This window comes from Serinus canaria, chromosome 2, assembly GCF_022539315.1.
Source record: "Serinus canaria isolate serCan28SL12 chromosome 2, serCan2020, whole genome shotgun sequence".
Taxonomy (NCBI): Eukaryota; Metazoa; Chordata; class Aves; order Passeriformes; family Fringillidae; genus Serinus; species Serinus canaria.
The window spans coordinates 50815208-50837836 of NC_066315.1; the positions used below are offsets into that span (position 1 = coordinate 50815208).

Sequence of the window (22629 nt, forward strand, 5' to 3'; positions counted from 1 at the left end):
ACAAGGGTCAATGGCAACAGTTCCCCTTCACTGTCTGGAGTTCATGAGCTTGAACTGAGAGTACTGTTGCTTTCATTTCTGGGTTACCCAGTGAAAGAAAGGCATGGGAAAACTAGAAGGAAGCCAGCAGAAGACCACTGAAATGCTCAGTAGGCTGGAGCAGAGCATTGGGCATGGGAAGGGAGCTGGACTTCTTCAGCCAGGAAAAGACAAAGATAAGGGAAGGAAACCTGCTTTCTTTTTTCAAGTACCTACAGCCACTACAGAGCCAAGCCCTACTCAGAGGCTCACAAGAGAAGGGGATAGAGGAACAGTCGTAAGCTGCAACAAAGGAAATTTTGAGCAGATATGAGGGGATAAAACAAATCACCATGAGATAGGGAAATATTGCAACAGACTCCTCAGAGAGGCTAGGCAACCTCCAACCTCGGAGATAGTGAAGGCACAACTAGACACAGCTGTTAGCAATCTACCCAAGCCTTGAGATTGTCCCTCCTCTGAGCTGGAGGTGGATGAGTCACCATCCACTGATCTCATCCAACATACTTTATTCTTCATACTACTCTGTTTCGAAATAAAGGATCAATAGCTTGTCTTAATTAAAATAGGAGGAAGAGGCAGGAATTGGAATGGGGACTGTACAGTGATTGAGGAATGCACTGAAAAATGCTCATCAAGGGGAAAGGAGAAGAAACTAATTGCTCTCATTTTTAAAAAGCCCATGTAAGGTCATTTTATTTTGTAATATTAAAAATTCCAACATCACTTTTTTTCCCCCCTCAAATATGAAAAAACCAGCTTGGTACATTGTCCTTTATTGAATCTTGCGATGCTGGGAAGTTTTGTGGGTTTTCTATTGTGTTTAATTGAACAAATCAACATAAGCAGTTTACATTTATCCTGAAAAAAAAGCAAAGGAGGGGAAAAAAGATTTTTACCAGTCTTTTAGGCTGGTAACTGTTTGGGTCTAGCCTACATATTGCACACAATCAGCCATGACTCAAGGGAAGTCGAACAGATAAAATAAGGTGTTGATGTGCACTAGAAGGAAAGGGAGCAATCAAACTGCATGGTACAAACAGGCAAGGAAAAATTAGCGAGATTAAAAACAGTGACAGACAGCCCCAGACTGATCTATTAAACCTTCTGTATTTGTGCAAAGGTGGTTGTTGTAATGGGAGCAAGAAAAAAGCTTGAACAAGTGAACACCTGCAAAACATTGGCACAAGTTAGCGTCAGGCATCTCCCCTCAAGTGAATGCAGCAGTTTGCAGCTTTACTCAAATTTGCTGAAGGAGTTATAATTAGCTACAAAATTCAAAGTATCAGCAAATTAAAAGTATTGATTTATGCAGGCCACGGGTAGGTGAAACAGAGAAGGTCAACCAAGAAATTTATGATCCCTGAATAGATTCGCTGCTGGCATTGCCAGGCAAACTCTCTCGAAGCAATGAGAAACCCCAGCTTATAACTGCTTAAGATGCCACAATGTCTTCTTACATCCTCAAAGTAAAAATTCCTTTTGCCTCAGAATATGTATACACTCTACTACACCTATAAGTGAGATTTTCACAAGTGTGATTTTCAGAAAGCTATACAATGAGCTACAATTTAAATCCAGGCCCATGCAGAGCCAGTACAGAGCATATATGTAGTACTAAATCTTGTGTTAGCACTGTGAACTGGATTATATTTAACCTGCAGAGCCTCACCCTGCTACAAATAAAACTGGCATGAGTAGAATCAGATCTTTAAAATCAATGCTACTACTATAGCAATTTGATATCAAGTTCATCACAATTTGCAATAGGCATAAATCCTAAAATATTATGATGGATGTAACTGGCATTTCTTAATACATGGCTCTGATCTGAATTCTTTAAAAATAAAAAGGTTTTGTATTGAAACAACTTAAAACATTAAAAAATGTAAATGGAATAAACGGAGCCTTAGTGGAAAGCTGGCTGACACTGTTTTTTGCACATTTCTTCCTGCTATATGTAGATGGGAATAATCTACATAGTTCCATATATCTCCATAAGATCACTGATAGAGTAAAATACCTCTTAGTATAAGTATGAATCACAAATCAATGAAGGATCGTCCCCCAGATTTATCAAATGCAAATCAACCACTGCCTTTTCTTTTGAGGGGTGAGGAAGGAAGAGCTTTATCACTCCTATGTTTGTCAGAGACCAAAAGACCAGTCAGATTCCCAGATGAGAGTACAGGCATTTTCTTATGTCTCTGGTAAAATTAGCTACTGCAGATATTATGGACCAAGCAACAATACAAACTCACATATCTAGGTTTAGACAAAAAAAAAAAGGTTTTGAAATTATTATGCCCTTTAGTATAGCTCAGGTTTACATAACATGGAGTAACTGGGCTTGATATTCTAGAATAGACATACATACTCTTCTGAAAAATATGACACATGAATTGTAAATCTTAACAATTTTGTCTTTTTTCTGATACAGCTCTAAAATATTTTATGTCAAACACATCAGTGTTGATTTTTATACATATTTGAACCACCAGTCCTCTCTTCCTTATTTTTTAGAGCGTGGAAAGACACTAAGACATTTTCCCTTTAATTTTAAACAGGTAGTCCCACTAAAAATAAAATTCTCATATGGAGGCACTGGCCCTTGTTAACCATTCTTTCACTTTAGTCCTGTATCAGCAGTAGCATATGGGTATCATACACAGGTTCTTCATTGTATAATAAATTATAAGAGCTTTAAGGCTGAGTTCTTTAATTCTCATAGCATCAAACAGCTATCCAGCCATCTGTTTGGATTCAATTTATATTAAATATGAGTGTGCTCACTCTCCATATTGGAGTAAAATTATGTGAAATATTTTTTTTATCATAGAACCTAAGTAATATGGAAAAGGTCATTGTAGAGAATATGAAATGTTTTACTAAAACTTTAGATAAGTTGTTGTGGGACAACCTACAAAGAAAAATCTATGTGTGTCCCATCAAGGACAGAAAGAACCTCAAGCAAATGTGGTAAAAGCAGGGAATTTACCTAATGGCTTTTTATCCTATCCTATTGCTTGTCTGACAGCTTCCCATTGTAACCAACATCCCTTGGCAAAGCAGTGTTCAGTTAGTTTCCCAGTGATTCCAGTGACTACTCTCACTTCAATGGATGCACAGTCTGACCATGTGTCAGTATCAAGTGATCAACTTTTAGGTGTCCCAGATTTGTAACTGTTAACAATGTAGTTGTTGTGCATCAAACTAGACTAGCCCTAAAGTCTTTGTGCACAAAAGCATTAGGTAAGGGATAAGAAAATTATGTGCTCTCAACAACTTACTTTGCTAATACCATAAGGACCAGATTAACTTTGTTCAGGGTGCAGATGGGGGTGAATACAAGTGTAACCCACTGTCCTGCAGTGCACAGAGATATACACCTGCTCAGGCATGGCACTTTCCATCCTTCATGGGACCCTCCACCAAATGAAGGCTTGGAGAACATCTGTTTCACTAGGGGAGACACTGGATGGAGATAACATGCAGACAACAGAGCATGCTTTCCCTGAGGAACCTAAACCTGTACTCTTTGTACCTGTCTCCCCAGAGTCATGATTTCTAGATAACTAAAGGGTATAGTGTGGAAACTCCAAATCACAATTGAGTAGGTGCTAGCAGCACAGAAAGGCATGCTCATGAATAAGGAACTGACTTACCAACAACTTGAAATTAAATGAGAAAGGCACTGAGAACTGAGCTCTGTTGAAAGTCCTAGAGCTAAAAACCTTGGTCAAAACTTACTGTATTTTTAACACTTCCAAGTAATTTTGGTGTGATTGGAAACATCCTGTTCACTACTGGTATAGCTAAAGCTGGTTTAGATGTAGACATAACCTGTTGGTACGTAATGGTATACATATCTTAGGGCAGAAATGAGTTTGTGACACTTTCAGAAAGCCCTTCTACAACCCTTTGCTATTTTCACTTTTTTTCACAAGACTTAACAAAAAAAGACAGAGATCCATCACAATCCATCAGAGGTGATCTTGATTTTTTTTTTGTTCAACACGTAATGATAACACCCCCTCTGAAGAACTGAAAATACCCTGTGCTTCAGAGTGAGAGAGGAGGAATAGAAAGCGCTTGGCATTTGAGACTGACTTCACACTGCCTTCTTTTTTAGATCCATTCAATGTGCAAAAAATTCCAAGATGCATTAATATGTAATAAAATTTGCTTGATTGGTGACTGCTTATATGCAAGTAAGGAATCTTTCTGTATAAAAGAGTGCAAAAAATATCCTTTGAGTCAGAGAAGGGAAAAGTCTGAGTCAGGTTGATATGACTACTTTGAATCCCACTAACAGTCCTGATAACAGATGCTACTGACAATCCAACAATCCAACACCAGTATTAATCACATACTTCATGGTAAGCCTTTGGCAGGATGGGCTACTGATGGGCATTAGCAAAACAATATTGGTGTAAGTACTTTGAGACAAACTAGAAATGGGATACTAGAGGGAAAAAAATTATTTATTGCTTACAAAAACAGCGCCTTCAGAGAAGTGACTTAGCAATCTCAGTACTGTACACTGCCTCTTTTAAAAATCATTTTTCATGGGGTACACTTTTTTAGTTCTCTTCCAGATAAACACTGCTTACAGAAAACAGCCCTCACTATAGAAACCAGCATGATCTGAGTTGAAATGCTGAGAAAAACACACTGTACTCAAGTTTGCATTTGTCCTGCAGTGTGTAAACATGTGTTCTTGATCCAAAATATTTTTCAGTCCATATTTGAACTATACTTGATGGAACTTGTTCCTTTCCATCTTCCTTCAGAAAGTGCTAAGTCATGGCTTTTGGAAGACTGACCTGTTTAGGAGTTAAGATGCCATTCAAATGGCATGTGTGTGTTTGCCATCTAAGGGTTGCCTGAATTTCTTCCTGATTTGTTTCTCAGCTTGGCTGTCAAAATCAATGTACATTCTCTCAGCCAGCTTCTGAATTACTGTTTATTTTTACCCTAATATGAAACTTTGCATAAGAGATGGTGGCACTATGCTTACAACAACTATGTTCTTGGATTGATACTACAGGAAAACATAATGCCAGGGTGGTGTTAAGAATAAAACCCTGTTCAGCTCTGCAAAATATCAGTGAAGTTCATCTTCTCTGAAACAGGCTTTTCAGACCCTGGAAGCACAAATCTCATATGAGGGATTTTTTTTTTAGTGCTAGAGTAGGGAGCAGGAGTAAGTTGAAAAGCCCTGGGATACAAACACCACCTTCACTTCACTGAATCTGGAGTGACAGCGCTACTGGGCTTAACCTTAGGGCTACAAGTTGGGTGAAGTTCCTGTGAAGTCAGTTGGAGGTCCTGATAAAAACAAAGCCTTTGAATATAGCCCATTGCAGGCTCCTTCAGCTTGCACATTTGCAGTTCTAATTACTGTCTTAATTATTCTGCAACTTAGCTCTCCATTTCACCTTTCCCGTCTTTTACTTTTTCTCCAGATACTCAGCACTGCCTGTGTGAGGTGCTGTCACTTTATCCCCAGCTTTCCCCCGTTACAGGGAGGACCTTGGTTAGCCCTGCAGACCCTGAGGGAATAGAGCCCTGCTCCAGCAGCACCATCTGTCCCTCCTCTCATGCACAACAGGAGACAAATAAAACAAAATGAACATTCAGTATTCTTTCATAGCCTACAACTTTTGGAAGCTCAGTACTGATTTTTAAACAATCTGAAGTGTGCAACTGGGCTCATCTATCAAGTAACAGAAGTCAAATCATTTTCTAAATGGCTTTGGTGGTTATGTCTGCAACAACTTGTTTGGTGACATATACAAGAGAAAGGGAAAGAGCAAGCAGTAAGGAAAGGAAGACAGAAGAAAACAGAGAGAGATAAGGAAGGAAAAGGGAAATTTAACAAACATGAAGATACAACTTTCCTGATACTAACTCTGCCTGCACATTTTGGCTGAGAATTAAACAGAACAATATTTAGAGATGTACTATCAATAAAATCACATTTTGGCAGTTTGCAAGACTGTCACATCATAAGGAGTATTTCTTTACTAATTAATCCAGAAGCCATTAAAGAATAGAGAAGGTCTGTGCTATTTTTTAAAATCAAAGAAATTTCCTTACACTGTTAGATTTCCACATTTCTTTAAATCCAAATTCCATGTTTCCAATTCATATCACATCTCCAAAAGCACTGCTTGTTTTTGGCCTTCAGCTAACCATGGACACTAACCTTATTCTGTTGTGTTTGCTTTCCATTCACTGCTTCACATAGTATGAATCCACTCCTTTACCATTTCCTGAATGTGTCCTGCAGTGACCATGCCGTGGCAGCAGGACCCAACCATCCTTTGCTTGTCCTCAGTTACTACTGTGAACTTTTCCTCTGATGAGTTTCTCTTCTGAGGAAGATAAACCATGGGAATGCCTGCCCTAAGCCTGCCCCAGACCAACCTGCCTCTAGACTGAGCCATACCCTTGTGCCTCTCTTCAGGCCTCAGTATTCCTATGAACTTTTGCTTCTGTTTCGTCTGTGTTCTGCCTTTCATTTACAGCCTCTGTCTCCCCTGTGATAAGAATTTTGTTAGTACAGATTATAAAAACACGAGGCAATCAATTAAATTATTTCCCTTCTGATGACCCTTATTAACCACTCCTTATGATTTTTACAGGACTAAAATTTGTCCTATAGTTAAAATTACTGGCAACATTATTTTGAAAAAAAATAAATCTCATACTCTCCAGATCCATTTCAGCACTTTCTCTTCTGTACTTAAAAAGTTCATTCAAACTGCAGAGGGTGGCTTTATCAGTGTGAAAAGATAACACCCACAAAAACTTACAAGGATCTAGGTTACAATAGCAAGTTGAACAACAGGAAGCCCAGTTTAAATATAAGCAACAGCATCCACACACAGATCTGTGCAGATTTAAAAGGAATATAATATTTTAATTTATTCCTCTGCATGTCCTACATGCAAATAAGTCTTTAAACCTTTTCTGGGATCTAAAAACTAATACATGCATTTTACGTGAAAAATCAGGGTCATTTTTCAGATCTCAAAGACTGATTATTCTCCTCAGGAAACAGACCGCCTACATTTAATCAAGCTTCTTCTCTGTATGCAGTGTTTCATCTCTTTCTACTTCATGCTAAATATGTATTAACCCCAGTACATGTGGATCCTTTAACTGGGCTTTGCAAAGCATGAATCATCAGTATAAATAACTTTCTCATGGCATTACAGACCACCACAGACCTCTGCTACATAATTCTAGCCCCCCATACTTCTGTAAAGACACAACTAAATGCTTACCAATGATCACAATCTAGAAAGAAAATTCAGATAATCTGTGTTCTTTAGCAACTTTTATTTTCTCAAACCTCTGCTTCATTAAAAATAAAACATCAACCTAACTCCTAGCATGTTTTTCAATTTATCCTGGGAAAAGCAGGATAGACAGTGTCTTTCAAGCATATGCAGGTTCATATGTACATATTCTCCTCCCTCATATAATAGATAAAGAGGATAGACTGCAGCAGTTCATAGACTGTAGCATTGGCCTCTGTATCACAAATCACAGATTTAGCAAGATTGTGGGTACAAAGAAGTTGGGTTAGAAAGTGAGAAAGCTGAGACTTCAAGGGAGCATCAAAGGAAATAATATGCTACAGAAACAGGGAAAACAAAGCAGAGGATCTTATCTGGGGGTAAGCAGGAGCTTTTTGTCAGAAAAGAAGTGGCAAGAAAAAGAAGGCACAACAATAAGTAGTAGTAGCAGGGCACTGGGAATTTGAGCCCAGAGCCTTGAAGTATGGTACAGTCTGACTTTTTTTGTCACCCTGCCCACTGAAAGGCCTCTGAGCATTCCCACTACCCTATCAACATTCTGAGAAATTGTCTATACAGACTTTCACCAACTAAGTACTTGTCCACACCATTATTCATTTGTAATTGCTTTTGTCCTTAATTCTGCAGAATAACACACATGCTAATGTCCTACAAATAATTTTTGAGACAACAGAAAGAAAGGCAGAACCACCAGGAAGAGGAACAGGGTATTTCCTGCTTAGCTTTCTCATAGCACAAACAGAAAAATGCTCCATGTGTCCTTATGGCAGCCTAAGTTTTACCATGCTCTCTTACACAGATTAATAAACTCCAATTAGCAGAGACTCAACATGACACAATTGCTTTCCTGAGTTGGTCATTGGTTTATCATTCTGACAACTGCTGACTAACTAGCTACTCATTCAGTCTGGAATAAATGATTTTGTGTTTGAATACAGCAAAGATTCAGTGTCCCACAGCACTGATGCCACAGAACACTTAGGGAAGAGTGACCCAGCACTTGAAACACTCGGGATTGGAGGCTCCTAGCAGCTGAGTTTGCAGCAGAGCCCAATGAACTGAACCAAACAACTGCTCCTTAGAGAAAATGCCCTCTGTACTGAAGCACACTGCAATCCCTGAGGCGAGTGAGAGTACTGGCACAGCAGGTGGTAACTGATTAGGGTCTGGGTGGATCTCCCTGTGTAGATTTTAGGCAAGTGAAAAATCCCCCTGCCATCTTCAGGAGAGTTCAGGGAGCTACAATCCTATTTATATAGGCAACTGCAAAAAATGTGTTAAAGGGCATTTTTCACCCTGTATTTTTGCTTTCTGCCAAGGTCAGTATACTGTCCATCATCCCACACAGGCTTGACAAGCCATTTAGAGACACTCCCCGCAGCCTGGACAGGTGTGTTGCAGGAAAGATGAGCACAGGCATGCTGCTCTCCCCTCCATGCTCACCCCCACCTTATACCTAGCCTGCTTTTCTCTGCCATTTATCTCCACTGAAATATCCTGCTATGACAGATTTTCATCCTGCTGGCCAGTTTTCTTCACTGCTCCTCCTAGCCAGTGCATAAAACTTGGGCCACTGAGGTGAAAAGCAACTTGTATTCTCCTGTCCTGCCCTCATCTACTGCTCTCTCACCCTTTGCCATCTACAACATCTGGTTGCACCAGAGTTCAGAGCGCATTCTAAAAGGCAGACACTGGTGATCAATTCAGACCAGAAATTCCAGCAATTTCCAGATACACAGGTTATCACCACCTCAGCATTTCTCCTCTATGTGCTCATAAAGTCTCACTCTTAATAGTGTCACAACAGGAAGGTGGCATGCACAGTGAAGTGCAGACCACTGACAGCTACCATGGGGCAGTCCTTGTCAGAAACATTAAGTCTTAGATAATTCAACAATGCCAAAAAGATGATCTGCTAGATGGGAAAAATGTAGTGTGGAAGGCAGCCCAGAACCAAATCCAATGATTTAGTAGATTTAAAAAATTTTGACTTTATTTTTGAGAGAGGATTTAAGTGAAGTGTAGAGAGAACAGTAGAGGAAGGGACCCATGCTAAAGAACTAAAAAGGAAATGGGAAAGAATAAGAGAGAAAAGAAAAAGATGAAATTGTCAAGCAAGAAGAGATGAGGCCACCTTGACACTAATAATGCTTCAGCCAATGAACACAGAGCTGTGGACCCCCTTAACAGTTAAGAATCAGCACTTGTCTTGTGGAAACTGAGTGACAATGAGAAAGAATGTACTGTGTAACAACTTACAGGATCATGGTTAATACTACATATATGGAGTAAACTGGGAAAGGACAGACAGATTAACCTTTACAAAAGTTACAAAGTAGGGAAAATATCATATGAGAGCCTCACAGGAAGGAGCCTTGGGGGTTTTCATTCCCTTTTCTTCCATGCCTCTCACCCAGAAAACCAAAATCTACCTCTACCTTTTAACCTGTATATTAGAAATTAAAATAAGTGAAAGCAATCAATATTTTATTAAGAGCTACTATTTCACCTGATTGAAAGAGTCATGTGAGAAGTCCAGTTAGATCAGAGGGAATGCTGGCAAATGATGAAAAACACTTCTAAATTTTGAGGCAATAAGAAAGAACACATTCCTCTACAACAAGGAAACTTGAACAGCAAAAAAAGACATTTACATTCTATGAGAAGAGACCTTTCTGACTGCAGGTGCCTAAGCAAAGGTACATATCAATTTAGGGAACCTGCGAAATCTCCACCATTACAAACTTAAAAAGGCTGGCAAGCAAATCATTCTTGAGGAATAATTTTAAGTGCAGTTGATTCCACTTTTGTTTAGTAGGATGGGCCAGATGACCACTTGCACTCCATTTTTTTCTATAATTTCTATTTAAAAAGAGAACATTAAAAAAAGGAAATTCAAGTTTTCATTATACTTGAATTTGAGGACAGAAAAATATCGTCTGCATAGTTTAGACCATACTATCCAGATGGGAAATTATTGACTTATTATTGGTTTTGTTTATAAACTCAGAGATTAAGAATTAGCTCTTCAGAGGTGGAGTTGCCTCATCATTGTGTGTGCTGGTGCCAGCAGGGCCCTAAATGTCAAGGACTGTCATAATACTGTAAAGACTTCAGTACAATACATTTTACAATATCTGTGTGGCTAACATTTTAAATCATTAGACAGTAGTTTGCTGTTATGAACCTGAGGCTGCTAAAACCATTCCATCACATTGCAAGCAGGTCAGCACAGCTCTAATAGATGTAGTATGCCTTTCACAATAATATTCTTCCACATACTTGTCTCCTGCCTCAGAGCAGATATTATTAGTTACAGAACAGAACTTGTACAGAACCACAAAATTCCTTTCCAGATGGAAGTTTACTGTTTCCTTCACAGAATCTCCTCCTTTACAACCCTTGTAATGCCACCAAAGTCCCCATAAACTGGAGTATGTACTGGTTTAAATTTCAGATGAAACCACATATATTACTGACTTAGAAGTTAAACATCAAAAACACATTAGCTTGATTATCAGAAGCTACACAAGAAATGCCCAGGAACAAACCTTACTGAAACCGAATTTCGGAAATGTTGTGACAGCACCAGGTGGATTTATAATGAGATGGTGTCAAACACTGGAAGAGACCTCTTGGAGAGGTGGTCAATGAACCCATGTCAACAAGTGTTGAAAAGGCATTTGGACAGTGCCCTTAAGGCCATGCTTTCACATTTGGTCAGCCCTGAAGTGGTCAGGTAGTGGGACTGGATGATTATTGTAGGTCTGTTTAAATTGAACTATTTTATTCTACTCAAATCTATCTTCTCCTACCTGCTCCTTTCCCTCCCAGTACACACTGGGAAATCTCTGAAGACAATTCTTTCCAGCCCTGCACTAGCAGAAGGCACTGAATACCCATCACCATCTCCCAGCCTAGGCACTGGCTCTGTCACTTTGTGGGAAGGAGGTGTGTATCTTCTGAGAGGGGTCAGGGCTGTGGATCATCTCAAGACAAAGGGACCATCTGCACAAATTTGCAAAAAAGCAAGTGGCTTGTGTTTTTTTGAAATTCATGAGTGCTCAACTGAGATAGGTTTTCACAGGATGGCAAACCACCACATCACTGACACCAGCAAGGCTCAAAGACCAAGCCTTCAGTCTGGTGCAGGATGTGCTTCTCACCTAAATGGTTGCAAATGTCTCAAGAGCTGAGCAATACCTGTTGATGGTGGATTGTTTTTCTTCACTTTGTATTCATTTTTAGAGTTGTCTGAGCTGTTTTCCTTGCAAAAAAATATTAAAACACAAGAGCCTGAGGACAGCAGCACTCCCTCAGAGGGAAGGTCTATCTGGCCCAATACTGTGTCTCCAAAGTGTCCCACCACCAGTGTCTGAAGAAGAGCACGGGAGCACTGAGGTTTAGTCCTGACAGGGTCCTGGTGGTGCTCACAGGGCTCAGTGGTAGGACTGGCCTGCCCTGGGACCCCCAGCCCCACCACCTCCTGCCAAGGGCCCAGGGATGTGTCCCACCTCTGCCTGGGACCTTCAGTCCCTGCCTGAGCCCTGCTGTGGGTGTGCCCATCTCCTGCCCTGTCTCCTGGGCGGACCTGGGACCTGCACTGCAGAGCTGCTCTCTGGGGTGGAGCCCTCAGACGTGGTCAGACTTTGTCATGCAGAGCTCTGGGTTTAACATGGCCCAACTGCTCTGTCCTGCACTCACCTTGAGTCAAATGATGGGGAGACTGTTATGTGTCTGACACATCAGGGGGTTTTGAGGTCCAAAAAATATATTCAAGGACACATAACACACAGATTATAACTGGAAGCAGAATATTATTTCAATTTTTATTTTCTCCATCTGTTTCAGAGCTGATGCTCACAAGCACTAACACAACATGCACGTGTCGCCAGAAGCAGGCTGATGCATTTCTTGTTTGAAAATACATCCTTTGTAGTCTGGAAAAGGATGAGCTACAGAAAGCAGCAGCAGGCACATAGATCAGAAGAAAAGATGTGTGGTACCATGAGGTATTTTCCAAAGTGTGACACATATCAATGATGGGCACATTGCAATCTTGCCTTCCAAAACTTGCTTCATTGCTGTCCTTCCCAGCCAGGGCAGGGATGCATGAAAAGCACTCTTGTGCATGCCCTGTGCTAATGTTGCAGGCAGAAAGACTGAGAAGTGTCAGGTCTGGATGGGGAAGCAAGCCTGGAACCCTTCCAAACACATGTTGTTTTGAACATGCAAGAACCCCTGGGAAAATGGAGCCAAGGGAAGAGCAGAGCTCAGCCCCACTCCAAGCTTGCAATGGGCAAGAGAGCCAGAGAGAGCCAGGGCACAAGTGGTGCCTTGGAGGTGTGAGGGCAGCAGGCAAGAATGGAGTAGCAGAGGAGGAGCCCTGACACTGCCCAGTGCTACAGGAGGACAAGAAGCAACCCCCAGGCCATGCTGGGAGTCTGGAAAGCTTCTTGCCCACAGCTGCAGGGCACGACAGGCCATCTTCATGGGGCATGAGCAGCAGGCAGCAACTGAGCAACCGAGCTGAAGGAACGCTGAACAGTGGTCATGCTCAGTGCTGCAGAGGAAGGCACCCGCATCTCTCCTCCTTCCCCCCATGAACCAGTGCCAATCTGACCCAAGGGAAAATTCTCTCCTGATGCCATTGCTGGTAATCAGCTATTCCCTAAGCATGTGAGCAAGGCCTCGCTCTTCATCCCACTATCTGGTCATGCCTTCCAGGATATGCCTTAACCCTATTCTCCCTCAACCTGGAGCCATCTTAGGGCTTCCAAGAGCGTCCAAATGTCCTCAGCCTGATGGTCAAGAATCCTGGCAGGGCACCAGTGGATGTTAAAAAGCCCTAGGACCCCTGACAACCTCTCTGCATCCCATTTTTTTCAGCAGCTGCCCCTGGCTCCACCAGGGGCTGAGGACAGAGCTGTGCAGTGCTCCTCAAGAAGGTGTTCACTTGAACTTAGTAGTGCTATCCAGCTGAATAGGCCAGACAGCTTCAGGCACCTACAAGGCTTGGCGGTTCTTCTCCTCTGAAGGGCTTGCCTTTGTTCCCCAAAGGCTGAGTGCCACTGGCAGCTGGCCTTGCCTCCAGTTTTCCCCCCTAGCCTCCTCAGGGACTTCCTTTTGGATGTCTGTGGGCTGGCTCCAGGCCAGCTTTGACAGTGGAACATGGGAGGATGCTCCCTTTTTTCCTGCCCCTCCAAGGCACTGCTGCACTGCAGGGCAATGACACTGTGACATGAGGGTGTCCCCTGTGCACAGCCTTGCCTGTCACAGACCAGCCATCACCCCTCCACCCAGCATTCTTTGGACAAAGGCCACCCATAAGAGCTGTCTCGGTGATGGAACTAATGTCCATATTGCTACCTTGGGTTGTCCAATTCTCAGAGGACAATGACTGCAAGAGCACCAACTTTCCATTTATGGACATTGGAATTGAAAGGGACCAATTGTTATCAGCTGAATATTAACAAGTTAATTGGGCCTGATGGGATTCACCCCAGAGTACTGTGTGTAACTGTAGCAGACATTACAACATGACCACACTCAATCATCTACAAAAGGTCTTAGGAGGCCTCAGCAACTAAAAATTAGCCCAGGTTACACCAGTTTCCAAGAAAGGCAAGAGAGAAGACCAAGGAAACTTAAGACATGTTAGTCTAACCTCAGTACCTAGAAAAAATTATGGAGAAAATCACACTGGGTTTTATTAAAAGACATTTGAAAAACAATGCAATCATCAGACACAGACAACATGGGTTCACAAAGGGAAAGTCCTGTTTCATTTAATAACCTTCTACAATAAGGTCCTCTACCTGGATGAAGTGAAGACACTGGATTTAAACCCCCAGTTTTAATGGGGTTTAGAAAGGCTTTTGATACTCTCCCTCAAAGCCTCCTTCCAGACAAGTTTTCCAACAGTGGGATGAGCAGGTATGCAGTGCCCTGGATGAAGAACTGGTTGAAGAGCAGGGCTCAAATTATTGCAGCAAACAGGACATCTGGCTGGTGAGCAGTTACCAGTGGTGTTCCTCAGGGCTCAGGTCTAGAGGCAGCTCTGTTCAGACTCTTTATCAGTGATCTGGAGGCTGCAGTTGAATGTGCAGATAGTTAGGTGATGATACCAAACCGGGAAGTGCTGCTGACTCTCCCATGGGACAAGAGGCTTTGCCTTGCAGAGGGATCTGGATTGATTGGAGTAATGAGCAGTCACCAGTGATATGAAGCTGAGCAAGACCAACCAAATGCTGGATTCTGCACCTGGATGGAGTAATTCCAGGCACAAGTCTGAATTGGGAGAGGAGTGGCAGGAGAGCAGCCCGGCAGAAGGGGGTTTGGGGGTGCTGGTTGGCAGGAAGCTCAATGGGATCAGCAGTGTGTGTGCCAAGGGGGCAAACCTCATCCTGGGGTGCATCAAACACAGCATTACCAGCCAGCCAAGAGGGGTGGTTATGCTGCTGAATTCAGCACTGGTGCAGCCTCACCTCGAGTACTGCGTGCAGTTCTGGGCCCCACTATTAAAAAGGGACGTGAAGGTCCTTGAGCATGTCCTGAGAAGGGCACCAAAGCAGGGGAAGGGGCTGGCAGGAATGTGCTCTGGGGAGCACTGAGGGCACTGGGCTTGTCTGGTTTGGAGAGGAGGAGGCTGAGGGGTGCCCCCTACAGCTTCCTGAGGAGGTGTTGAGCTCTTCTTTCTCTCCCAGTGAGCAGAACACGTGGGGAATGGCTCCAAGTTGTGCCCATCAGGGGAAGTTCAGACTTGACATAAGGAAACATTTCATGACTCCAAGGGTGGCCAAAACATGGAGCAGGCTTCCTAGAGAGGCAGCTGATGCCTCCCCCAGCCATGCCTGTCAGTGCTGAAGAGGCATTTGGACAGTGCCCTTAAAGCCATACTTTAATTTTGGTCAGCCTGGAAATGGTCAGGCATTGGGACTAGATGGTCATTTTAGGTCTCTTCCAGCTGTTCTATGCTATTCAGTTAGAGTGGCTGGGTTTGTCTTAGGTTGCAATGCAAGATGTAACCAAAAGTATGTATTCTATTACCATCTGTTAAAAACAGCTGGGGCAGACTTTATCTCTTCCATGACACATCCTCCCTCCAGGGGGATATCTTCTCTTAATGGGCCATTGAACCTCACTGCATGACTGGTAAAATAACATCATCCCATTGTGAGATGCTCCACCCAGGGGGAAGAGCAATCCTACCAGGATAAAATCTGATATTTGGAACACCACAGTCAGCCTTCTCCCACTGGATTCCCAGAGAAAGACCAAATCCATCTACACCACCACTGGATCTTCAGAAGAAAACTACAGCCTTTGAAGGATCACTGCTTCAACAGAACCACATCTGTCATTCCAGGAGGACTGCAGCCACCATTTAATCAGACTACTATCAGTACCCTGACCAAGCCAGTCAGGTTGTATACTGTTTTTGTACTACTGCATTTTCTTTTAATTTTCCCATTAAATTGTAGTTCTTTGCTTTCAAACCAGCACAGGGTTATAGAAGAGAGGACAAGGAGATAACTAGTGTTATACACTGGGTTATCAGCTTAAATGGAATTTTCCTAGAGAAACCTGGGGACACAAATTCAGCCTTTTCATTCAAGTAACCTTGTCCTTAGAATTGACTCAGTCAACCTTGGTTACCAAAACATCTACTCTGGTTTCATTTTAAACACTGGCATTTCTTTAATTTTTATGGCTGGGATCTCCTAAATCAATCTGGTCCTTTAAAAACTTTAATCCAGTTTGTTCAGTTGACTTTTGGCAGATTTTAACAGATGCTGCAAGCTCAGCATGTCCACACTTCCTGCATTTTAGGGCAAAAGTAATTGAAGAAATGTGATGGCCAGAGGATTTTAATAGATGGCACACTCATTGATTCAAAATCAGGGTGCCAGGGCATATATGCTACCACATAAAGCACCATCACCTGGATGATGTGAAAAATAGAGTGGCCAATTATTATTTCCATATAACTCTCAGATTAACACTTCTAATACAAGACTGAGATCTGCCCAATATGAGATTTTGCAGTTACCTTTTGTTATATAGTGACTAGACACAGACACTACCTACACTGTACAACTAAAATTTCTCCTAGACAGCAAGAAACTGAAGATAATGGTGGCATTATTAGAAAAATAGTTTACATAAATGAATCAGAGAATCTCAGAATAAACTGAATTCAAAGAGATCCACAGGGATTGCGTCCAACTCTCAGGTCTGCACAGAACCATCCCCAAGAGGCACACCATGCGCCCAAGAGCATTGTCCAAACACTTCTTGAACTCTGTCAGGCTTGGTGCGGTGACACTTCCCTGGGGAGCCTGCTCCAGTGCCCAACCACCACCCTCTGGGGAAGAACTTTTTTCTAGTATCCAACCTACAGCTCCCCTGACAAAACTTCAGGCCATTCTGTCAGGTCCTGTCACTGGTCACCACAAGAGAAAAGATCAGTTACTGCCCCTTCTCCCCTTTATGAGTAAGTTGTAGACTAGTATAAGATCTCCCCTTGGTCTCCTCTTCTGGAGAGACCAAGTGAGCTCATCCACTCCTCGTACTTGAAGCTTCCCCTCAAGGTCCTTCATGACCTTTGTTAACTCTCTTTTAGCTTAATATTTTTCTAATAGCTTAATATTTTTCTTATATTGTGGCACCCAAAACTGCACACAGGACTCAAGGTGAGGCTGCAGCAGTGCAGAGCAGAGCAGGACAATCCCCTCCCTTGCCCAGCTGGTGATGCTGTGCCTGATGTACCCCGGACATGCCTGGCCCTCCTGGCTGCCAGGGCACTGCTGACTCACACTGAACTTCCTGTCGACCAGGACTCACAGGTCCCTTTCTTCTGGGCTGCTTTCCAGCTTCTTGTTCCCCAGTCTGTCCATACATCCAGGGTTGTCCTATCCCAGGTGCAGAATCTGGCACTTTCTGAACTTCATATGGTTGGTGATTGCCCAGCGTTCCCATTTGTCAAGTTCTCTCTTCAGGGCCTCTCTGTCTTCATGGGAGCCAACAGCTCCTCCCAGTTTTCTAGCATCTGCAAACTTGCTTAGAATCCCTTATAGTCCTACGTCCAAGTAATTTGTGAAGATGTTGAAGAGCACTGGGCTGAGGATGAAGCCATGAGGATCCCCACTAGTGACAGCTCACCAGTCTGATGTCACCCCTTTGACTGTAACCCTTACATAGCAGCCTGTGGGACAGTTGCTCACCCACTGCACAATGTGTTTATTCAGCTGTGGGCTGGACATTTTATCCAGCAAGATCATGTGAGAAACAGTATCAAAAGCTTTACTGAAATCCAAAATGAAGGTCTATGTTTTAGAGGCACTCCATATTTTTAAATATATGTTGCATCAATAAATAATAGAAAGCAATTCAAAAATGCTTTATAAAAGCAATATATAAGAACACATTCAGTAAACTGAAGGTGCACAAATCCAATATAGGCATCAAGATAAAAACAACTCAATGTATTTAAAATCTCTTTAAGCCAGTGTGATATTACACACCTGTTACAATGCAGATCATACATTTTCAACTCCTAGACAAAATTTACTTGTTGTCATCAAGTCCCCAAAACAAATAAACAAAACTCAATCATTCCCATCTGGGGCCTGTTTTCTTTTTTTTTTTTTTTTTTTTTTTGGGTAAAGTTTCCGCAAAAATAATGAAGGAATTTATGTTGCATAAACATACAAGACATATATAAACTCAAAGCTAACTAGAAACGTAGACATGAAACAGCACACATGCACAGCTTATGCAGTAAAAACACATGGGCCAGGAAGGAGGAGGCAAGTATCCAGAGCTACATGGTACTGACCTATTCTGTGTACTATGGTACTGGTATTACTGGTACTATGACTGTGTAAGGCCACTAATATCTTGTAAATAACCCTGTAAATAAGCAACTTGTAGGCCACTGACATACGAAATTACCACCACAGATACTATAAGGAAGCCAAAATTGCCAGATGCCTGACTGATACATGAAAATCAAACCAGACAAATTTCCCCCTTGTTAGCATGTTCACCAAAGTGCAGGTGGAGCAGACCATCTGTCAGATTGCATCTTTGATTTGCACCCAAGGTACCCATCAGACTCAAGGCACCTGTCCTAGGGCTGGCGCATGAACAGTCTTTGGGAAGTACGGGGTATCTCAGGTTTTCACATTAAGGTGTTCTCTCTAGTATGCCCAGAGATTTCTGTGTGCAGGACCCCCACTTTGTACAGCTTGAAGCAGTACATGTGATTACAACTTGCACCACTACTTTTCCAGATGGTTAATCATAGCCATACTGACAAAGACACAAGAAAACAAACAGTATTTTTAGACTTCAACTCCAGTTATGAACTCAAGCCAATTCAACTCACACCATAAAGTCATCAGATCTCTCCAAACTATTAAAGAGGATTTACGTGTTTTACCTGAGAACAGTTACAGTCCAAACCTGCAAGAATGGAAATGCATCATGACTTTGGTGTTGGAAAGTCTAGTACTTTATAACCTGGTGAGCTAGACAGGAGTATTTGAAAGAGAAAATTAATCATTAGTCTGTGACAGCCTCTATTAGATTCTTAAATAATAATGCAATTATGTGTAAGACTTATTAATTGTTGCATTTTTTTCTGCTGCTGGAACTCCAAAGAATTCAATGTGAGGCCAAAAAGAAAGTGAAGATTTATAGGCAGTAAAGCATAAGAAATATGCTCATAAAATAATCTCCCTTAATTCACAAGAGCCTTATTCCCTAAGCTGCATAACAATACAAGATATATGCTAGAGGGGTAAAAAGGTTTTATTAATCCTCAAAAGAGATTACTGGCAACACATATTGACAACTATGTCTGCAAAACTCATGCTGGCAACGTCTTTATTGCAAACTGTACTAGGAGCAGACACAGCTGCTACACATAGCCATACACAAATGCTTTTCTGTTGGGCCTAATATCTGTATCTATGATACTGTTTTGAGACGCCCAACAGCTACACAGGAGCTATTTGTGCGAACCATCTATACCTATTCCATTAATGAAGATGAACAAAACAAACAGTGGCCCATAAGGCCTTCGTCTTAGGTCAGGAACTCCTGCAAATTCCCCCCGACTTCGTCCGTTGTTCATTTCCAGGGTACAATAACGCTAGAATCGGTACCGACTTTCCTAAGCAGCACAAGCTGTCAGCTGCACAACATTTCGACCAGCCTCATGACATCCCGAGAAGCTCCCCAAAACCGCAGCAGCCGCTGAAGAAGGCGCGGGCTGCGCCAGCCCCCCGGCCCCCGCAGGCTCCTGTCATTACACGCAGCGGTGTCTGTCACGCCGCGGCTGCAGCAAGGCGGATCGCCGCAGCCGGGGATGAGCCGGCGCGGATATTAAAGGAAAGGCAATCCTCTTAGGAGGGCTGGCGGCGGGCGGTGAGGCGAGGCGAGCCGAACCCGCGTTCCCTGCGCGGGCCGGGGCAGCACCGCGGCCACGCCGGGTGCGGAGCGGTGCCTCCCCCGCGGGCAGCCCCAGGGTCGGGGAGCGACGGCCGCCCGGGGCCTGCGGCAGGTGCCGCCGGCAGCGCCCGTAGCGCCGCAGCCCCGCGCTCGGGGAGCGAGCGGCCGGCGGGGCCGGGGCAGCGCGGTGAAATGGGTCAGTTACGTAACAGGACCGGCGGCCCCGGCCCCCGCCCGGCGCCCAGCGGGCACGCAGAGGGGAAGCTGCAGCGGCGGGCGCGGGGGGCGAGCGGAGCCGCATCCTCTCGTGAACCCCGGGCACCACCGCCGCACTCTTCATCCCCATCCGCCCCTTCCCAGCAGTTCCCCCGCCCCGGAGCGCACCTTCTCCTGGGCGCGGTTGAGGCGTTTCTGGACATTTTTGGCGAAGATGCCGGTCTTCATGTCGGCCATGGCTGGTGGCAGGGATTGGGAGGGTGGGGAGAGAAGGCGGGCGAGGCAGACCCCGGCAGCTACGAGCTGCAGCGGCGAGGCAGGAATGGAGGATGGAGAGGAGGAGGAGGAGGAAGAGGAGGAGGAGGGCTTTAAAGACACAGCAGGGAGAGGCGTGGCCACCGCCGCCGCCTCAGGTGAGCCGCGGGCCCGCCGCCTACGTCCATCCCCGGCGCCCGGGGAGGCGGCTGTCGGGACCCCGCAGGGCGGGTAGCGTTGTCTTCTGGAGATGAGGCAATTCCTCTAGATAATAAAACATATACCGAAGGGTAATGGGGATGATGATTTCTAGAAGCACAGCTGATGGTTGCGTCCACTACTGACACAAACCTCCTTATACAGCCGGAGAACCTTAGGCACCTACTTACTCCCCTAGAAGTTTCCACCAAGTCAGAGTCACTCCCAGGTCCAAGCTCCTTTAACACTTTTCACTGGTTTGGGGGCTGCAGCATCTCGTGCAGTAAATGGGCGCTGCGGTTGAGGGACCTGCACCCCCCAGCTCAGCCTGGACTGGGCTTCCTGGCACAGCCATCAGCTATTCTGGGGTTACGATGCCCGCGCTGCTGAATGTGCTATATTTGACTTGCCGTTCACCTGCTCTCGACATCCTCCTCCCATCCATTCCTCACTCCTGTCTCAGTGTAGCAACCAACAGCAGTGAACTGGTTCCAGACTGGTTTCGTGGTTTTGATCTTATTTCTGAAATTACAACTTCAAGTCAAAACTGAAGGGCAGCCTTAACAAAAATCTCTGTCCTCCCCTGACACTCAAGCATCCCAAAATCTTCTAGGGATCATGCAGCACCAGTCACTCAAGGCTGACAAAATCATCCTTCCTAGATACCAAGCCCCAGATTCACTCCTGACATTTATTTCTGTTGTTTGCCCAAGTGTGGAGTTCCCTGATAGGAAGAGTAGAAATCCAGCAGCAAACATGGCAAAGCAAGACAAAGCAAAACACTGGAACTCAACTCTCTTACCTGAGCCTGTATCCTTCTATAGGGAGCTGTCCTAATTTCATAATACTTTTCATTGATTTTTCAAAACACAGATCAGAAGATCTACTGTCAAAAGAAAATGTCTCATACATTTAGTCAGTCCAGCTGTGTTTCCTGAGACTATGTATTTCTGACATGTGCTCAGTCCCACATGTGCCTGACACATTTTCCTGTACTAATAAGAAGTTGATTTAACATGCCAGCTGCAGCAGTAGTAACGTTTAGTAAGAGTAGGTACTTACTTAATTATCATGTAAATATTATTTAGAAAGAAAAAAGTAATCAAAGAAAACACAACACAGCAACCAAGGAAATTACTTTGTCTAAAAGGTTACGATAGTGTCTTACAATGCTGTTAAACTGGTGAAAGACCAAAACAAAATCTCAGTGTGCATAGGGCTCCCAAATTCTTTGAAGTATTTTTTCACATCTTCAGAGTATCTCTTTGTGGCCAGTTTGGCTTCGGATTCCACCACTTTAAGAGTGATTTTAAAAAAATAGAAATGAAAAGAGGCGTTCTTAACTGATTACTCATTCATTTTCTTCACCAAAGAGTAACAAAGGTAGGAAGTATTGGCAGAACAGAGTGCATTTGGTTTCTTTTGGGTTAGGAGAGGGAGGGAGGAAACTCTCTTGTGCCTTTTAGATCCCTGTTGTCTGATAGAGTAGTACAAGCCTCATCACCACGCCCAAAAATTCTTTTTCATGCCAGTGGGTGAGGAAAATGAAGAAGAGTACTTAGACAGCCAGTCTCTTCCTCCTCAGTCAGTTGATCTGCACTGGCTTTGCCCCATTTAATGGCCTTTGACAACAGCCAGTGCTTTTTCATTGGCTGGTTTATCAATGTGTGTGTTGCTCTCCATCAAATAGATTTTGGAAAGTAATTATCAGCAAATGATCAGGCTGTTCTCTCCATACTCTCTGTCTGTTGCATATAACATTTATTGTAATTGATACTTCAGAGAAAATTTCTCCATTAAGATGTGTTTCAAAGCAAATTTTTCTCTGCTTATTGCTCATGCTTTAATCTGAAATAGATGATATTTAAAAATGAATAATTCTTTACTACAGTTTACCCCATTTTCTCCCTATTTTCTTGTTATTGTTTATTTGGTACTATTGTAAAATGAGATTTCACTTTAGTTTTCCTCCTGAATAGCAGTCATTCATAGAAAAATGCTCCCAAAGGAGTGGTGATTTTTCAATATAAAATCTTTAAAAGGGAAGGGAGAAAGTAAATATAAGTACAGCTGCTATGTCACCACTTTTTCCAGCTGTTTATTCCCATTCAACCAAAATGCTAGTCAGAAA

The 22629-nt window shown here is 43.2% G+C and overlaps 1 protein-coding gene across 7 annotated transcripts in view; it reads right to left on the reverse strand.

The window, feature by feature from the left end:
* AMPH (amphiphysin) overlaps window positions 1-20419 on the reverse strand; it is a 130467-nt gene extending 110048 nt beyond the window's left edge. For 4 of the 7 annotated variants that reach the window (XM_030234070.2, XM_050971747.1, XM_050971748.1 and 1 more), the window contains exon 1: window positions 20214-20418. In XM_030234070.2, the coding sequence (XP_030089930.1) occupies window positions 20214-20282 (69 nt within the window). In that variant the 5' untranslated portion in view covers window positions 20283-20418. Of the gene's footprint in view, window positions 1-20213 lie in introns of all 7 variants that reach the window. The other 3 variants (XM_018924014.3, XM_018924015.3, XM_050971749.1) reach the window with 2 other exon arrangements.
* Window positions 20420-22629: the final 2210 nt, after the last annotated feature.